The 21,142-nt window shown below is 35.6% G+C and overlaps 1 protein-coding gene across 1 annotated transcript in view; it reads right to left on the reverse strand.

The window, feature by feature from the left end:
* Positions 1 to 21,142, reverse strand: part of LRP1B (LDL receptor related protein 1B) — a 1,810,989-nt gene that overhangs the window by 736,991 nt on the left and 1,052,856 nt on the right. Inside the window, exons 13-16 of the mRNA XM_049711954.1 lie at positions 18,487 to 18,706; positions 16,394 to 16,583; positions 13,691 to 13,813; positions 2,995 to 3,135 (exon numbers count right to left, since the gene is read on the reverse strand). Of these exons, the coding sequence (XP_049567911.1) occupies positions 2,995 to 3,135; positions 13,691 to 13,813; positions 16,394 to 16,583; positions 18,487 to 18,706 (674 nt within the window). The remainder of the gene's footprint in view (positions 1 to 2,994; positions 3,136 to 13,690; positions 13,814 to 16,393; positions 16,584 to 18,486; positions 18,707 to 21,142) is intronic.

The raw sequence follows: 21,142 nt of genomic DNA on the forward strand, positions 1-21,142 counted from the left end.
AGGATCAAAGTCATCCAATATATTAGAGGGTCAACATTTTAAAGTGTTAACATTATGCATAAGCACTTCAGTGAAGCTTGATCAAAGACCTTGCAATTTTCACAGTGTTATAAATGGGAGGTTAAAAAGGAGGACCAAATAGAATCCATTGTCTTGTGATTTGGAGTTGAGAAGTAAAATGATAACAGAATTCAAGGTCGAAGCTTATGAGTACTTACAATAAAAAATAATCCCCTGAAATGAATTATGCAGTGCTGAAATATTAACCATGGAACCCCAGGAATCTAATGCTGCTCAGAATCAAGCATGTTTAAAGAAGACACCGTACTGCTGGGAGGTGGCCAGAGATGCTTAGTTTTCCATTGCCCCATGTATTCAGTCATTCATTCATCCACATGCTAGTTGCTGTTCTAGACTCTGAGACTAAAAAGATGCTACGTCATAGTGTGTCTCCTCAGGAAGTCTTCTCATCTATTAGATGCATCAAATAAGTAAGCATAAAATTGCAATATGGTTTGGCAACTACCATAATAAGAGAATATCCAAGAGATGTTTAACTCAACTGGGCTGTATCGAGAAGGAGATATTTGGTGTTCAAAAATGACTTCCCTATGGAGGTAATGGTAAACTACGGTGAACTCCATAACTGGGAACAGACAATGCAATATCACAGAAGAAAGAGAAGGACATTTTTTAGAGATTTACATGTAGTTCAACATGACAAGGACAAAGAGGCTAACTGGATACATGATAGACATTTAAAGCTAAAAACGTAAATGTGAGACATAACGTGAAGTACTTTCTGTGGAGTCAATAGATTTTAGAATTTATCTTGTTGGTTACGCAGTTATTGAAATGACAAGATTAAATTTCATTCTACAAATATCACTCTGGAAGCAGTGTGGAAAGTGGGCTTTTTAGTTAAGGGAAGAATAGTGGCAGGAGTAACAGCAGGGCACCCACTGCATTCATCTCAGGTAGGAGCCTAATTTATGCAGTGAAGATTTAGACGAGGTAAGGATAAAAAATTAATTACTTAAGAGGTAAAAGAGATGAGATTTATTGATAGAATTGAATATGGACTATATGTAAAGTAGAAGACACCAGGAAAAGGCCATGGTGTAGGTTTGGGTGATGTGATAAAGATAATGAAAGAAAAAAATATTGACTAGGAATTTTAATATTACAGTTAACAGTAGTAATGCCCCCTCTACTCATAGAGGAGATGAGTTTCTTTATGAGCTGGTGAAAAGAACAATCACACACAATAGGGACCTACAGGACTGATTCCTAAATACTGGGATGCAATATCTGTGCTCTATTTGTGCACTCTGTGACTATGGAGGGAGCTGATACGCAGGGAGCATTCACTGTAACTGTGAGTAAACACTGTGAGTCATGAGGAATGAGGCAATTAATCTAATGAAGGGGTAAGCTGGGGCGAAGTGAGAGTAGCATCGACATATATACACTGCCGAATGTAAAATAGTTAGCTAGTGGGAAGCAGCAGCATAGCACAGGGAGATCAGCTCGGTGCTTTGTGTCCACCTAGAGGAGTGGGATAGGGAGGGTTGGAGGGAGGCTCAAGAGGAGGGGATATGGGGACATGTGTATGCATATGGCTGATTCACTTTGGTGTACAACAGGAACTAGCACAGCATTGTGAAGCAATTATACTCCAATAAAGATCTATTAATAAATAAATAATACATTGTTTGTGTTAAAAAGTAGGAAAAAAAAATCTACCCTTAGATGAAATGCTCCTCCCACTCCAAAATTTTTGGCTAATTTTATCAATTTAGCATTTAACATTTTACTTGTGGCACACTTTATAGAGAATAGATAGGAACAGGATTGAAAATAAGAAGTTCATAATGGTGAAGTCAGAGTCCATGTTTGGAAATTAAGAGAAAGTAGTATTAGATTTATGTATTAATTACAATTTATGTATTATGTATTTTTATACAATTTGAAAATATTTTTAGAAGTCCATATTCTTGGAATTTTGTCCCCAAATTGTATGCCATAGATGCTCAAACCGATTTTGTTCATTCTTAACAAGGAATCTTTAAAACTTTATTTTTATATTCTTGATTGAAATAAAAAGGAAAATGGAGGGTTGCCAATGAACTCTCAATTAGTTTAGCCACTTTAACTGAAAAAATGTATTAACTGAAAACAAATCATTTTCTTTTAAAAATAATATATATAAGTCAAATCAAAAGACAAAAGATAAATGTCACATACCTCTCTTCATATAAAAATATTTCATATCTCTCAAAACCATTCAGGTAGTGATTCTTCTCAAATGTATTTTCAAAAGTTTACTTAATCTGCTTCTCAAATTGTTTTCCTTCCATATTTGTAGGACATTTCTTCATCCCTACCAGAAATATGAAACTATTCCTATTCTAGCAAATGATAAACAGCTAAATAGAAGCTAAAGGGGAGAGAAATCAACCCTTTAATTTCTTTAACAGTCTGAGTGTCCCTATGTGTTTCCTGCTATGTACTGAGCCAGTGAAGTTAAGTAATAACATATTCCAAACCCATGTCTGTTTCCTTGGATCATCTTCAAGGCTCTGTTGCCAAGGAGCAATGGAGTGGATCGTGACCTTCTGTACCAGTAATTCTGCCTTGGGGGAGTTTAAATTGATTTTCCACGTCTTTATATTCAGAGATCCGAAGGGTCTCCTATAGCAACCTTTTAACAATGGTACGGTGGTGCTGACAGCACAAAATAGGAAAGAAGAGAATTTCTGGAGCAAGCAAAATGGTAGTATTCAAAGATGGGGAAGGATGAGAAAAACAGTGCTTTAAAACTATGCAAAGGAGATAATCTAAGGTCTAATCTCTATACGAAAGGATGATTAAAAAAAAAAAAAGCTAAGTTCAATCTGCATGAATGATATTTTTAGATTTTCCCAAACTGCTTTGATAGTTCACACACTCAAAGACTCAGAAAGTTTTAACATAACTTGAAGGAGAACATACAGCAACTGACTGAATCTTCATCACTTCCATCTAGACAGTCATCATCGCCATCACATTTCCACCGAGCTTGGATACAGTGTCTGTTTCTGCAGCGAAATTCTCCAGCTTTACAAATGTGAGGTAATTCTTCTCCAGGATTAACTACGGTTAAAACAAATCCAAGGTATATAAACACTACTAGATACATTCAGTTCATTAAAATGTAAATTTTGTTATAATAACAAAATACTGATCTCATTTCATTTTATAGAGGATATGAAAACATCTCAACATTGTAGTGGCAACCATCTCTGGAAATGAGAAAATTTTAGGTTTTCCTGACAATAATTATTCTACTAAGAATTCTAAAAATACATTTTAAGCAACTGTCTCCAAAATAATAACCACAATAATACAATACCATCTTATATTTATGTTGTTAGTAGTTTTACTTTTTAAAGAGCTCTTATTCATAGTCTCAGCTGATCATCATGACAACCTATGAAGAAGGCATGGCAAAGAATTTTACTACCTCCACCTTACACATAAGTACACCAAAAACTAATCAAAGTGAAAAGACAAGGGAATAGCACACAGCATTGATGGCTGTATTTACTTCGCTGGTCTGCAAGTGGAAAAAAACAAACAAACTCAGCTGTGGTTAAGTATTCAAGGAAGTATTAAGTTAATCAAAATGATTATATACTCAGAATCTATGTTCCATATATCCCATGTTCTCTGATCAAATGTTAGGAATTCCACTGATTGGGATTTATTCGCAAATTGGAAGTGTTGCTATTCTTCTGTTCTCTTTGAGTGGATTCAGTAGAGTCTGAAAAGTGAAGGGAATGTGGCAATGGTTAAAGTAAATGATTTGTATTTCTTGGACTGAAAAAGGTGTTGAATTATCAAAAGCTGGTTTATTACTAGAAGAAACAGAAGCCAATTTTTCCACCCCAGTTCTGATAGCCTTCAGCTTTATCTTGGGTAACTGCTTAGGACTGATGAACTGTCACAAAACCTATATGCACTCCAATAATAAGGAATAACGAGAAAACATATGTGGCTTTTCCAGAACATTCTGTGTTTCACTCCCTTAACCCTTACATTTTCCCTGCTGCAAAGAATGGAAGAGGGAATGTGACTCTGAACCATAACTGCAGAGAATCTGCTTCAGAGAATTATGCGTGGGGCTGGGCAAGGAAACGCGTCCCATATAATCCAGATTCTTATTTAAGGCCTTAAGGGTGAAAAATAATCAGTGTGGTAAATGAAATATTCAGTTAGATCAAAGGTAATCCTATGTGTCTTCTGTCCCCTCTCAGACAAGCGGACACTGTACACAGGAACTGACAGTAATTTTTCCTGTTTAATCTTTTTCAACAACAAAATGCAGAAGCAGCAATTTCTCTAATGTTGTCTTTCCGTAAGGTCACTTGAAAGTAACAAATTTTGTAAATATACATATTATATATATACATATTCCTGTATATACATATTCATATATATACATATTCAGAGAGAGAGAAAGAAAGAGAACAAATCTCAAATAGGAAATTGCAATAAATAAAAACAAAAATGGGAGATCATTGGGTCTCCTATTCAACCCCAGGGTGCTTTTTTATAGCAGCAACTGGGAATGAGTATGGGACTCAAGACAAGGTGGAGGTGTAGAGACTTCCCTGGTGGCACAGTGGCTAAGAATCCGCCTGCCAATGCAGGGGACACCAGTTTGAGCCCTGGTCCGGGAAGATCCCACATGCTGCAGAGCAGCTAAGCCCATGTGCCACAACTACTGAAGCCCGCATGCCTAGAGCCCATGGTCCGCAACAAGAGAAGTCACCACAATGAGAAGCCTGAGCACCGCAACGAAGAGTAGCTCCCGCTCGCCGCAACTAGAGAAAGCCTGCACACAGCAATGAAGACCCAACGTAGCCAAAAAATAAATAAATCAAATCAAATTAATTAATTAAAAAAAACCACACACATTAAAAAAAAAGGTGGAAGTGTAATCTGGGATGTGTCTGACCATCTCTAGCATCAAGCTTTTCTCTCAAATCTCTAGAACTGACCATTGATAACATGCAAATTTCCCTTATTTTGAGTTTTGTTTGTTCAATTAGACCTTAAGATCTTTGAGGGTGGTATAGTTTCTTTTGACTCTATATAAGCCCAACTTAGAACTGGAACTAGTAGTTTGATTACTTTCTACTGTATAATTATTAAGCCTAACAGTCAATAGTCTCTCAGTGTTTTTTAAAAAAATTTCCATCAGACGAGAAACCTGATTTGAGATGTCACCAGCTTCCTCGCCACTTAAGTTCAGCTTTAAGATTTTCTGTAGTCTCTCTATAGTTTACTCCAAAGAAATAGTAAGTCAATTCTGTTGTTGCATAGCTTGAGGATCGAAAAACCCAAGAAACCATTGATTCTCTTCTGATAACAATCCTACCAATTTAAAAGGCTTAGCTTTCATGGGGTCATTTGATCAAATAACTCAACCCACAGTTGTAAGGAATGATCAAAAGTATCCATATACAAGAGTGAAATTATAGTTTCTTCTAAATAATTATATCTATATTTAAGAAGATTCGTTTGTCTACGGAAAGACAAACTACCCTAGAAAATTGATATTTCTAAACTAAATATTCTTTAACATAATCAATTTAGAGAGAAGGTCTCTAAGTCTACTTAGGTTTCAAATGTTTTTCAAGTGATATGTCGATCATTACGGAATAAATGCAAATAGGAAGAATTTCCAAACTTGCTTTAAACATTGTTTCAAATGTATGTGAGTGGTCAGTTATCTTTAAATGTTTGCTCATATAAATGTGGAAATTTTCAAAAACAGATGACAGTGATGTCTAAGGTTTCATTCACGTTTTTCGTCATAGGTTATGAATAATTGCTTGAGAACCAGTAGAGCTTACCTCCTGAGATAACTTTTTTATATCTACTGCATCTGATAATGATTTATATCAATGTCATTCAAACATATCAATATCACTTGTAACAGCAGTTAGGCATTGCTTATATCTGTAATAAGAGATGCATTAAAACATATACAAATATTTTTGATGTTTGTCTACAATTATTCTAACCCCTGTAATTTGTTGGAGAGGCATTTCTCCATGGTGTTTCTACATGTCTTGTGTCAGCTTTTATTCTGGACTTTTTTTCAAGGATGTTTATGCAGCTAACAGCCTTGGAAGATCGAAGTAGAGCTTCCTTTCAGAGCAGAGAGCAAGTCTGTTTCTTGACCAGGATAGTAAAGGTAATGTCTCTCTTCAGGGCAAAGGTTGGTCCTCACATGATGTGGAGGTGGGGTAGGGCAAGAAGAACCAAGGTGCACATGAAACTTCAGCAACCTGCTTTGCCATGAGTAATAAAATCCTTTGTGTCTGATCAAAGGATTGAATGTCTTCTGTCTAAATCTATGAAACGCTGGTGGGCTAACATGCTAGATTGCAATTAGGGGAAAATTTAAGCCCCTTCATAATAGTAAAGAATTTTTTTAAGATACTGGATTCTGATTTTCAAAGTCTCCCAGGGTGTTCGGCATCAGCCCTAACCCAAGTCTCCCAGATGGAATCAGTTGTTATATCAGAGAGAAACCATGATATCAACGCTGCCTAGGTTTGCTCAGGATACATACATAATGATAAAAGACAGGTTATTTTTGAGCCAGCAATGTCCATTATCACAATAAAATTTAATGTGATAGGTGATAATCTGGATAAGATGGCAGTTTAGACATCCCAAAGCATGGTCTTTTTCTCAGCGTTGACCTAACTGTGGAACTGGGTAGCAACATCATCTATCATAAGACCCTAGCTGATGGCCAGGCAATCTACCAACTTTTGCAAGAATCAACAAGATGATGAAGCAAGTATATCTGGCATCATTAAAAGAGAGAATAGCATTCATAAGAAAATAAGATTAGTGTTCTGTACACCTTGTACAAACTTCTATAAAGGAGTTATTTTATAATTAACTTTCACACATCTAGTTGTTTTTATGAGGTCTTTGAAGGTAGGAAGGATAATGCCACATACAGAACAGAACAGTGCCTAGAACAGAACTAGTTGTAGAGGAGATGTTCAAAATTATTTGTTGCCCAACTTACTGGAATTAACAGAGACTGATCATTCTACATTACAGCCATTATTGTAATGAGAGATTCTACCTCTGGAGACTGAATAAATACTTCAGGAAAACACTATTACTTCAACTGGCTCAGCAGCTAATGCTCTTCTCCTTTCACCCAAGTACATGAATGAAGTTAGCTTAATTTAAGGGAAAAAAGACTGAAATGTAGCTAGAAAGAAAGAAAGAGTGATAAAGTTCCCCGCCAACCAAGAAAGCAAACATACAGGAAAAGCTCCATGTATGTCACTTGCTTCCAGTGCTTAATGTGACAGAACCCATATTGCACTTGGGTATGTAGGCACAGCCAGAAAGTGCTTTCCATATATTAACAAATGCTATTCTTACAAGCTTTGCTTCAGAGTTGTACTTTGCACTGTGAATTTGAAAACTGAATTCAAAACCTGTAATTCTACAGCCAGGGTCACTTCTAGTAAAACTATTACAACATTATCTCACCAGGAAGAAAACTGACAAAGTAATAAACAATCCTTTAATTTAACCAGGATCAGAAATAAAATGACATGAATCATGGCATGCCTGGCAAGGAACTGCCAGTTCTCACACATCCTATGATGCCTGCTGTTAGAGCAGTGGAATTAGAAGGTCTCTGCATGACTTGTCAATACACTGCAAAGGGAAATATGCACTCTAGAATTAATTATTTTCTTTGGTAAAAACTGCTAGAGTGATTGCTAGAGCTAATGTCGAGATTCAATGAGGTAAATGAAGAAACCTTACTAATAAACCATTTTTATTTTATTTTAGCTTTGAATCATCTATTTGGATCTCAGCCCAGCGACTGGATTTAATAACATATGTCCCTGGTCTTGTTTTAATAAGCTGTGGTGCCCATGAACAAGTGTCTATATTTCTAATTTTGCTTTTCTTCTTTTCAACCTCAGTGTGGTAATCTATTCTAAACTGATTCTTGTCTCCTCTCTCAATTGATAATTTGCTCTTGACTATATCATCACAGCATTAGTCCCAGGACAAAAATAAAATAAAGTTTCCCTATTGTCCTTATATGCTTCATATTATGATATGTTTATTTGCTTAACAAACTGTATCTTGCATTTTGGGAGTACAGAATTTCTTAATTATCCCTTGATATGAGCAGGGAAAGAGAAAAACCTAAAAGAAAACTTGAAGTTGTAGTTTGCTGGATGACTCTGGATAAGATTGCCTATACCAGAAGGCAGCATGAAAAATGCTGCTATGGTTTTGGAATTTTCTCCTTAGACCATAGCAGGATGACGTTTCATTAGATAGAGTTGTCTTCTGAGCAGCAAACCTAAGTGGTACATAATCTTCCTACGCACAGAAGGCCATACATATTCATCTGGATGGGGCTTCTAAACTTTTTACTGCCTTAAACTTTTTATTACACATTAGACTGCATATATCCTAGAACATAAGGCTTGTCACAGCTGAACAGATAAATGGCTCAGCCATGGTGGAGCACTGTTTTTGACGAGTAATGTATCTGGTGTTCCAGAAGGTGAAGGAGGTCACAGAGTACCACTGACATATAACTGTGCAATGCTACCCTTGGATGACCAATATTTGGGGCAATGTTTAAGTTGCTTTCTTGGGACTAAGATATATTGGAAAGCTCTGTTCTTTTTCTTTTTCTGTCCAGGCCACTAAAGAGGCATTTAAAGAATTACTATGTTACTGTCTCATTACTCTAGACAAAATTATGCTGCTATTTTAAAAAAAATAGTGACTATCATTTTTTTATTTTTGTAGGAGCTTAACTTCCTTTCTCAGGATTACTCTTGTCCTCATTTATTAATTTTCTATGCTATGTGATTTTTTCCCTACAAAGGCATCAAGATAAATTAAAAAAAAAACTCACTTGATAATTGATCAACTGGCTTTCCATATGCTTCTCCAGGGCAGTAAGTTTCCAGTGACTATGCTACACCAGGCCTCATTTCTAATTATGAGAAGACTTGACCATGACATACGAAATTCACAAGGACAAAGAGTCCAGCCTACTCTCATTCTTGATTCCTTCCAGGCATGGCATTAGAATACATCCTCAGTCAATCACGTAACATGCCAATATTTTTCTGCTGGGTGAATGCCTCTTCTGGCATTGCCTTCTGCTACAGGTTCATTGAGAAACAACCGTTGGTGTTTATTTCTGGCGTGACCATCTGCCAATGGGTTTTTGTTCATTTGATGCCAATTCACTGAGGATGACTGAAACCAGGATGATCGTATCTCAGTGGTCGCAACATGTATTTTTGTTTTGCTCACATATTTAGATTTAATCCAGATTAAAGAGTTAATCCAGTTGAGACCAGTTCACAAAATTATAATCTAGCCTGAACTAAATCAGAAGCCCAGAGAAATCAACATTAATGAGAGGTGAGTGACACACTGATATCTGTTTTGCACTATACTCTGCAACCACAAACTCTATTTGTAGTCCTTTTGCACTTTAATTTCCTCATCTGCAAACTAAGGCTGAAATTTCCTTATAAAAACCTTTACTAATGAATAGAAACTGGAATAATTTATATGAACACACTTTGACTTCTTTTCAATAAATGAGTTACTATAGTATTTCTCTTGATTTTTCCTATTATATTTGAAAGGAACCCAGACAAACTGCATATGTCATATTAAAAATCTAGTAAAAATTTTGACAACTAAATGCAATAATAAATTCTCAAATAAAAACTCACCTGCTTTTGTTGATTTAACATTGTTTAGTGTAACGACTACAGGTAAAACAATCTTCTTTTTTAATCCCCTTTTTCTGCATTGGGATTAACTCAGCAATGAATTATAAGTATTAAAAAGACACCAATAGTCTCAGAAAACTTTCCTTTAATTTTCACCAGATATATAATCACATGTGAACTATCATAACAAATCTCCTACCATCAGCTACATGACCAATATTGTGTACAGTATTTCTTTACAAGCCAAAAGCCACCTAATTTTTATTTACACAGAGATATCCAGTGATAAATCTTTTGTATAATCAATCTCAATATGCGCATATATATGCCAACTCATAAGGAATCTGTAAATTTTTAACGGGGAATAAGAATGAAGGTAATAGGAAATATAATTTGGAGGCAAACAATACAAGTAATTATAACTCACACAACTAAAATTAAAGAACTAATTAGAAAATTTAAAGAGTAAAAACCATCTAGATATTAGTACCTGATGTATAAGCTCTCCCTCCAAATTCCCATGATGAAAACAAAGATAAAGAACGAAAACTCACAAGATCCTTGAGAATTCAGCCTCTTGATCATTCTATTGACACTATCTTAAGTGACGTTTTTGCAAGACCAAGAAGACTAGATTTAAATATTCAATCAGAAGCCTCTCTAAGTTATACCACTAGAAACTGAATAAGCTTGTCTATTTTTAGGTAGGGAAAAAGGCCCTTTGCTCCTCCAGTACTGACTGTAAGGTCTGTGCCTACCACAAAAAGGAGATACTGCAGTGTTACTTTCCATCCTTGAGAGGAATTCTGGTGGTACAGCAAAGGCAGGATGAGACCTGGTGGAGGTCCACAAAGGTTACTATCTGTGTGTGTATGTGCGTCTGTATGTGTGCATTTCATCTGTTCAAATGTCAAAATCATTCAGCTGGAATAGCAAAGGATCTCATTTTGTACCAGAAAAATAATCTTAGAAGAATCTGTGGGAGAAATTAAACTATGAAATGTAAACATAAATCATACCATTTATCCTGATAACTAAGATAAGATTTAATCTACCAGGCAACTGGACAGACTTTATGCTATTCAAAGCAATGCTTAGCTTAATCCCTGTCTATTCCCGAACTATGGGTCTTGGTAGATCTCCTCTCTTCTGATGCAAACAACAACCAAATGGAAATTACTAAATAATGCCACAGAACAAAGGAAGGGATACCATCTGATGAATCAAAGTAAGTACACCTCAGAGAATTACTTTCTACAGGAAAATATATAGGCAATTTTTAAAATACTACTAATAATGGGAAAAAAACCTTGCCCACGGGTAACATTCATATTTGTGCTCTGAAGTATATTATCTCAAAATCTAATTAAAGAATATTTCTCGAATTTTGAAGAAAAATTTGTTTGGTCAACAATTAATATCCAGAAGAATTGCTATTCACATCTAAAGGCAAAGGAGACATATTTGGAATACAGAACTCTACAATATACATTTTTTGTAGTCATCTTGAAGAAGTTATTTCAAATTATACTCCATCTATCCTATACATCAGTGAAAATTAATAAACAATGAAGAACTAAAAGTTTGAGTACTAACCAATACAACTAGTGAAGCACTGATCCAGGTCTAAAAGAAAATATTGTAAAGTTGATCAAAAATCTATAAATGTTAAAACATCTTTAAAGAGACTTACTGTTTGATAATTCAAAATAATATTCCTTGTCAGAAATCCTAAATTATAATAAGAACTGAAATTAAGGAAGATGAAGAGAATAGAATGAAGGAAGCCAAAGTCCTCATCTCAAATAGTTGAAACTCAAAATTATAGAAATAGAACTTAATTGGTGATATTATTCCAAAGGCTTAAAGAAGACGAGAAGATATAACAAACTAACCATGGACAATATGGTCAAATATAAAAGGAATCATAAACAGTACAGTAACACACAAATAATATATAATAATGTATCAGAAATAATACCATACATCAAGTAGGAAAAGGTGACAAATAGCTTAAAAAGCAGTCATTAAAAATCATATTTACAAAAAACATTTAGTTACATGGTAAAATGCTTATGCTCATATTAAGTAAAATAAGGGACAAAATAATTTATATTAGTACGATCCAAAATTTGTAAAGTACAACGTAATTAAGAGTTCAATCACCAAAATGAAATAATTTAGGATCTAAATTCCAAATGTTCTACATACTAATTACATGAACTTCTAAAAGTTATTAACCTCAGTCTAAATTTTAAATCATAAAATGAGATAGTAATAGTATCTTCCTTATATGATTATTGTAAGGACTAATGAGAATCATGAACCTTTTTTTTTTAAATGCCACATCCAGTATAAGAATTCAATAAATGTTAACTATGATTATTATTAGTAGTAGAAAAAATAATAACTTCTATGATATATAATTATAAGGATCCCCATGAAAATGTCCTAGAAGCTTATTGTTGAATAATGGCATTATAAATAGATTTTTCATTAATGTTTTTATATTTCTCAAATGTTACTATTTATTAAATCAGCTTTAGAAATCCACATTTAAAAATTTTTTTATCCACATCTTTTCTTCTCTAAAAGAAATAAGACATCACAGATAAGCTGAAGTGTTCTTTGTTACACTTATTTCTTCTTCTGCCTCCCAGAGACATCATTATAACTAATGGAGAAATACATGAAATATTTATTCAACAGTTTGTGATGGTAATTTTATGTGTCAACTTGACTAGGCGACAGAGTGCCCAGATTTGTGTCAAACATTACTCTGTTGTGTCTGTGAGAGTGTTTTTGATGAGATTAACATTTGAATCAGTAGACCAAATTAAAGCAGACTGCCCTCCCTAATGTGAGAGGCCCTCATCCAATCAGCTGAATAGAAAAAAAGGCCTACTTTCCTGCAAGTAACAGGAATTCTTCCTACCTGATTGCTTGAACTGTGACATTTTGGTTTTGGTTTCGGTTTTCCTGACTTTGGACTCAAACTGAAACACTGGCTCTTCTTGGGTGTCAGGCCTACCAAGCATTCAGATTGGAACTACACCAATGGCACTCCTGAGATTCCAGCTTGCTGACTGCAGATCTTGGGACTGTCAGCCTCCGTAATGGCAAGAGCCAAAAAAAAAAAATCTTCTTCTCTGTCTCTATACGTGTACATCTTATTGATTCTGTTTCTCTGGAGAATCATGAGTAACACACAATTCAAGATTAAGTCATTCCAGAAATATTTATATTGCACTCAATATATGCATGGCATCGTTGCTGTCATTGTGCTTAAGGGACATGATGTGTGTAGACAGGACAAGTTTCAAAAGGGTTACATTGGAAAAGCAAGATGAAGTAAACTGAGGAAGGTCGGCAAAAGTTAATAAAGTGCTTTTGATCCAGGTCAAGCAATTCAGTTAGTTCCCTATTTTGATAAAGTGTAGAAATTTCCCGGAAGTCTCTTTTTGCCTCCTTTCTTGCTATTCACCACCAAGTATAGATAACTGAGCTTACTATGCTATTTAAAGTAATAAATATCTATGTACCCAAGAACTATGCATTTTTACTTACAACTACTGATGGTGAGGTTCCTTAATTTCAAGAAATATTTTCTTCTGTGGCACATACTTATTTATAATTTTCACTAAACTAGATGGAGCAGTGACAGGATACTCAGCTAAACTTCATCATTATCATTATTCATCTGTGTATTAGATATTAATTCCATTGATTATTTATAGTCTAGAAAGAATTATACCTAAGTCATTACCTGAATTTCTCTTTTCAAGTTTGATTTTAATTCCTTTGGTTTCATCTGCTTCTGTGCCTCAGAAAGACACCTATAAACAATGAGTGTAACATGAAAAGACACTTACATGTGCAAGTGGTCCCATTTTCATCTAAAAGTTGATTATCAGCACAAGCACATACTCGGCCTCCTGGAATGGCCAAGCACAATGTACTACAGCCTCCATTATTTACCCGGCACATGTTGTCACCTGCAAGAGGAGGGAAGAAAATATGTCAGAGAACTCTGATTGCATACAAGCTTAGCTGGTTCAGGCCCATGTTCTTTCCAGGAGATGTACATGGCGTAAAAATGTACACACACACACACACACACACACATACACACACACACACACACACACACACACACGCCACCAATAATACCTATTTATTAATGTAATAAGGATTCCTGCTGAATCCTAAATGAGATTTAAAAATGTTTGAAAATATATGATGCATTGGTAGATAAGAGGCATTTACAAGTTGGTTAGAAGAGATAGAGGTTTGTGTGCAGAGAGGTAACAGGAGAGAAAAGGACAAAGTGGACAGAATGGTGTCTGTCCAGGACAATTTCCTAGAATGGGCCCAGTGTATGCAAGTTTGAGCTCTTTAGAAAGTAGACCACCGGCACTTGGAATGTGCCTTTGGATCCGAAGTCAACAGAAAGCAAACACTGGGGAAACGGGTGGGATTTTCCTTCCTCTTCTGCAAGGAGTACATTGGCATGTGAGTGCATTGAGGAATACAAGGAATGCAGGCTATCTGTAAAGCCTGAAAAATGAGCATCCTTGCTGGTACCAGGAGAGTGTACAGTACACAAGGGTAACGTGTTGTCCCAGTGGACCTAAACAGCAGAGGCACTGATAAGGCACGCAGTTGCTATCAGTAAAGTAGGCCTGAGGGAAAATTCATAAAGGTGTTATTCATGAACATATGTGAGACACTCCTGGACACTCAGATAAAACTGAGGTAAATTTTTCAAGAGGCTGGAGAATCTGTTTTATAAAGGTGTAGGTAAAAGTAAATAAAATTTAGGTAGTCACCATTTGGATGCCATTTATTCCTACAAGTTGGAAAGGCAAGGAAGAAAGTATATTTTCAGGTCCTGATTTTCAGAAGAAGAAAATGTCAGGACTTGTATCCAAGGGCAAGTCCATTTTACAGTAAGTCAAGGCATTTCTCATCCCATGTGTTGCATTTAATCAATGAACTCCTTAAAGCAACTAGAATTTTAAAGAACATGAAGACTGTGAAAATGTCCTGCAATTTGGCAGAGGGGAGTTCAGTGACGACATTCAAGATGAACAATTTTTAAAGAAAATGGAAACAGGAAATGTGACTGTATACTGATTAGTATAATGAAATCCAGAAAACTAGTGACCGTAAAATTAGAGGGAACAGCAGTCCTGCAAACAAGAGCCTGCAGCAGGTGCGGAGGGTTGTTGCTGTTCATAATGTTGTCTCCAGTTCATTGTAGAGAAACTACAATTGTGGTGGGGCAGCTGACGTGAACAGAAAATATTACCATTTGATCTATCCAGGCAACTGCCTCTATTCTTCATTTCTTGTCCACAACTGTAACTTATACCATCTCAAATAATTAATTTTTATTCTTTTTTTTTTTTTTGCGGTACGCGGGCCTCTCACTGTTGCGGCCTCTCCCATTGCGGACCACAGGCTCTGGACGCGCAGGCTCAGGGGCCATGGCTCACGGGCCCAGCCGCTCCGCGGCATGTGGGATCTTCCCGGACCAGGGCACGAACCCATGTCCCCCGCATCGGCAGGCGGACTCTCAACCACTGTGCCACCAGGGAAGCCCAATTTTTATTCTTTTTGAAGACAATTTTATCTTTTATTAGCTATTGAAACTTCTTAGTTTATGTACTTCCATTATTTTATCAAATTGCATTTCTATCCCAGTGAGGCAATTTCAATACAGTAGAAAAAAGTGAAGCCCTTGAATAAGATAGTTTGCTTTACAAATCTCTGATTAAGCCAAAATATCTTCAAAAAAACTCTTGTTGTTAGGTAACTTCCTACTGCCAACATACACACTGAAAAAATTTAACGTTCATTAAATTTTCACAAGGATATCCGTATTAAAAAGAGAAACGGTGACTATTTAGATTCATAACCAAAAATCTACCACATAATTTACTAAACTTTTTTTGTTTGTTTGTTACCTAAGTTCTGAGTCATGCTGTTTGTGGATGGCCTAATAAATATTAATAACTGATGTAGATAAAAAGATACAAGAATATTATCTGATTTTAATAAGATATGAATATCATGGTAGATTATTTCACTTTTATAACATCTAAAATAATTAAATGTTCCTTAAATGTATATGAAATTAATCAGATAAATATACTAAGATACTTTAAAAAATACTATTTTCCTTGTATAATGTATTTTTTAACATTTTCCCATAATGTTCCTTCCACACTGAAAGTTTTTCCACTGCTCACAATACTGACTCTGAAAACACTGAGGATTTTTTAGTTCAAATGACAGCCTTTTTCAGTGAAGATGACATGAAAAAGGAAGTATTTGGAGAAAACCTTGAACGTCACTTAAATAGAATTCCCAGAGTTACTCACTCAGGATATTTTGAACAATAAATAATAAATTTTTATGGTAACAAAGTCTAAGATTTGAGTGACTTTGGAGTGACTAGACACCTTTTATCAGAAAACTTCAGCAACACTGTCAAAATAAAGTCTTTATGCAACCTCTTGAAATATTATTATATGTGAAACTCAGAAGCAATTTTATCTGGTTTTTAATACCTTGTTGCTTTTGAGGATCATAAATCTGAAGTCCAAACAGGGGTGGTCTTTCACGCCTCAGTAATGTCACCTCATTCGTTATCAAATCTAGTTGAAAAATGGAACCATTCATATAATCAGTCCAGAACACATAATTCCCATGATGCGACAGTCCAAAAGGATGGTTCAACTCTTTCCCACTGTAAACAATCTGTAAAATATAAACACATTGTGAAAAATCAGACCTGACCTTTAGAAACATAACCAAATATTTAGAGAAGCTGACATTCAAATAAGTAGAACAGATAATGATCTAACTAATAACTTACAGTTTCTTTCAGTGTATTTGAAAAATGGATTTCACAATGTGAGCATATTTTTTTTGTTTTTAGGACATGTTATTTGAAGGAGACCATTTACATTTCATCCATTTCAATTCTCTCATACATGGCATTATATATATGGTCAAGAAATGCAAACATTAAAATGACCTTGCCTGATACTCTTCCCTATCTCTTTTCTTTATGATATTCCGGTATCATATTCTGGCACAGAAACTGATCTGAGTAATTAGTGGCATTATGTATATTGCAGTATTGCTCATCCAACAGCCAAGGGATACAGCATGGTCTAACAACACTGGGAGTGGAAGGAATCCCTCTATTCAGTTGGATTAATGCAAATTGAAGAAATCTAGGCGATGATAGGGAGGAAGGTAAAATTTTAATTTTGAACATAGAAACATTTATTGGTAGTAAACAGATATACAAGACTCCTGGCTAATTTTAATTCCGCTTGTCTTGATATATTCTTTACATTCCCGTGTATTTTGTGGTTGTTTAAACTACACAGTGGAGCAATCCTGTGATAAGTTCTGTTTTGCACGTAAGGTTGTAGAAGAGAATAGGAATCATACCCCATAATAATAATACTTTTTCGTTTTTCACAATTTATAAAATGATACTGTATACAATATGAAATAGCCTTTTGGACTCAATTCATCTAATATGAGAGGATTGAGCAAGTTATCCAAATAATATAGGGTTAAAAACTGACATTTTGCTCCTTTTATCTGAACTCTTCATACCAAATTTTCATATGTTGAATAATTGAGACAGTTTATTATTTTTCTTTGCTCACTTCCATGTAGGCTAAAATATGCTGGCTAATAAAGTGCTATGTATATTGTGTACATATCAACATCTTCAAAGGGAGCATAAATATTTTTTAACACCTCTTAAGTATGTGACATTAGGTTAAAAGTAAATCAATTTTATTTATTTGGGGAAAGACATTTAAAGTACTGTTAGAGTTAACCAATGACTGAAATGGTCTTAACTGATTAGTACATTATATTTCTCAAAGAGAATACTTAATAAATGGGCTTGGCCAATTGTGCAATCTTCCTTTCCAAAAAAGAAGAAAGTGTATTGTCAAAGGAAACATTTTGGTAACTTCTAATATTCCATTTTTCTAAATATCATTTAACTAAACAGTCAAAGCCAGTTCATAATGTTATATGTGCTTAGGTGATTATAAGACAGAGTACAGAGGCGATATTTTGCCAACACAGTCAACTTCATCCTCGATCTCACTGAAGAACTGCAAAATCATCTTGCAACGATTCTACCAAAAGAGGTAAGAAGATGTTGATATTTATTCACACCCATAGGCTTGAAGTTCAACCCACTCTTGTGTTTTAGTTCCAATGTCATGAAGTTCTTTATTTGAATAAATGAATTCTAATTACTTTGTCATAATACATAGGTTCCATTTCAGGTGCAAATATTGAAGATATTTGAACCGAGCTGGGGTGCTTGGTCCTAGCAAACATCAATAATGTAGAAAAACTGCATTTTCAAACAGCTCTGATATGCTGAGAGCTTCTCTGAAAAGTCCCACAAATGCTGGCATGCCACAGTGAGCTGGGCCTGGTCTCCCGGAGCCAAGTACCAGCTGCACTGCTTAATGCTCAGCCCCCTTCAGCCACCCCACAGAGACTACTGGCAGCCACCTCAGAGGGGTAAAAATAAACTTGAAAGTATTTTTAACACAACACAACAAGCCTCTGTGACAGAAGCCTGTGGGTTAAAACAGCAGCATTTGTCTTTTACCTTCCTGTGAGTTCCATTCAAAAACACTTTTTCAATATGATCATAATAGGCATCACACCAGTATAATGTGTGGGTGTGAAAGTCCAGAGTTAAGCCGTTTGGCCACAGCATCTTTGAAGTCACAAAAATCTGCCGACTGAAGCCATCCATCCAGGCCTTCTCAATCCTTCCCACGCTGTCATCTATTTCATCTTCCTCCCAGTCTGTCCAATACATCCAACTAAGACATTAAAAACAAGAGCGCACGCGTGTCATTTCAACCAGCCGCCATATAGACAGACACTTCCTCAGATTTGGCGCCTCCATAAAATGTAGTTACATTCTGATTTGTTCTCCTACCTAAATGCTGATCTGCCCGGAGGAGGCAGCTGCGAAGTACTCAGGGAAGGTGAGATTTGTTCAGGGGAGCCAATTAGACACATTTCAGAAAACCCACGACCACCACAACGGCACTAACTGGCCTCGTTTATTAATTAACCTAACAGCAAGTGCCAAATGCTGATTTTCTTTGGTGTTGGTACCAAAAGTTTGGGAAATGATTCTCGAGGCATGACTGACTATTTTTAAATGTCCGTTTGATAAAACATATAATCAATTATGTGTTTAAAAAGCAGATGAACTGGCAAGGGAATGAGAGCACAGTTAATGATCTACTCCAGACTTTATTTAATCTCATATGAGTTATTTATTTTTTTAAAGGCAGGCAGTTGGATTTTCTCTGTTATAAAGGGCACAGTCATACTGGGTTTGTTTGGCCAGGTCTAATTTGTCTTCCTGATGCAAATTATCTATGCTTTATTGCTGCTTATTATTACCCTAAAACCCGCAGAAGATGATTGAGCTGCACATAAGTTTAATAACAGTAGGTTGACTGACCTTGAGATTTTTGAGCTTTAATTTCTGTCTCAAACAAAAGCATCTGCCTTTAAAAACAAATCTTTTGTGTAAGCTGTAACAGTGGAAGAAGGGGCCTTGAGCTAACGTTCCAACTGCCTCATGAATAAGGTTAAAACCCTCCACATGTGTTGTCTTAGGGTCATGTGAAAGTTCCTGAGTTACTAATTAAAGTGTAGGCTTTAATTCAGTCACCTCATATATGACTTTACAAAGCTTCAAAGTTTTCTAAGCTGCTAACCCTGGAAGTTACTTTATTAGATCCTCTGCCTCCCATCTGCTATGGACCCTAAAGAATTTCTGAGGTAATTTGGGACAAATCTGTATCCATGACTAAAAATCCTACTGTGATCTGGGGCTTCCCTGGTGGCGCAGTGGTTGAGGGTCCACCTGCCGATGCAGGGGACACGGGTTCGTGCCCCGATCCGGGAGGATCCCACATGCCGCGGAGCGGCTAGGCAAGTGAGCCATGGCCGCTGAGCCTGCACGTCCGGAGCCTGTGCTCCGCAACGGGAGAGGCCACAGCAGTGGGAGGCCCGCGTACCGCAAAAAAAAAAAAAAAAAAAAAAAAAAAAAAAAATCCTACTGGGATCTAAACAGGCAGATTTGGGACAGCTGAGGAGGTGGCACACCAGCCATTCTTTTATGCCAATTAAGCTCTTTTTAAACTCTCTTAAAAGTTTACAATTATGTTGATATGCCTTTTTAGACTTGAGGAAGTATATTTAGATTGGTGAATTTTAATAAGTCCAAATACATTCTAATCCTAGAAATAAACATGGTACTATGCTTATCTTGTATCATGCCTGTTCTTCAAGTGGGTTTATTACTGGGACAAATTAAGAATAAACAGAAGATTCATTCCATTTGCTCTAAAACTGTGCTAGTTAGGCAAAACTACTTCAATTATATAAATCAGCTATGTAAAGAGAAATAACAACTTTTTCATCTCTCTTGATACCGTTTCTGAAATCTTAAATACAGTTAATCAATGCAGTTGTATTGCTGGCTAATTTATAACTTGTTAAATTGAAATTATCTTTCCCTCCAGCTTTTCCTCTTGATAATAGTAACACTTTTTTTCTGTGACTCTCTAACCCGAATCACACATATATGTCCATGCAAACACACACACAAAGGAGATAATTCTGGATATTCTAAACATATTTTATATTGTGTTGTTATTTGAAGACAGAATTGTTTGTAATCCAATCCACTACCTGAGACTATTTTTAGTCAAACAAAATATAAGAAAAACAAATTTTAAATAAGTGATGCCAATCTGATGGAGACCAGATATGTGATCATCTACTCAGCTGATTAAAAGTTATCGATATATTGTGAGAGCCTTATAATTACTATCAAATATGATGATTTATAAACATATAAAATAGGAAATGCAACCTATAAAATAAGCAGGAGAAAACATAAATATTTTTGTAGGTGGGATCTGGGGTATTCATCAAATAAAAATTAGGTTAAGCTGGTCTTCTACTATGACAAAAAAAAATTGTACCTCTATTTTTCAAGCCCTGTTCAAATACAATTTCTCAATGAAGTCAGCCCCTAGCTTTTCTGTCAAAATTAGCTCATTCTTTTGTTTCCTAGTGATAGTTGTTAGTTATTTTAGAGAATTTATTGCATTTATGCCATGTATTGAATTTGACGGTGTTGCATGTCTGATAATTCCAATTAAAAATTCAAATAATTAAGGGCAGGGAATATTCATCGTTCATATTTGTACTCTATAGCACTAAGCTTG

This window comes from Orcinus orca, chromosome 7 (assembly GCF_937001465.1).
Source record: "Orcinus orca chromosome 7, mOrcOrc1.1, whole genome shotgun sequence".
In the NCBI taxonomy this organism is placed as follows: domain Eukaryota; kingdom Metazoa; phylum Chordata; class Mammalia; order Artiodactyla; family Delphinidae; genus Orcinus; species Orcinus orca.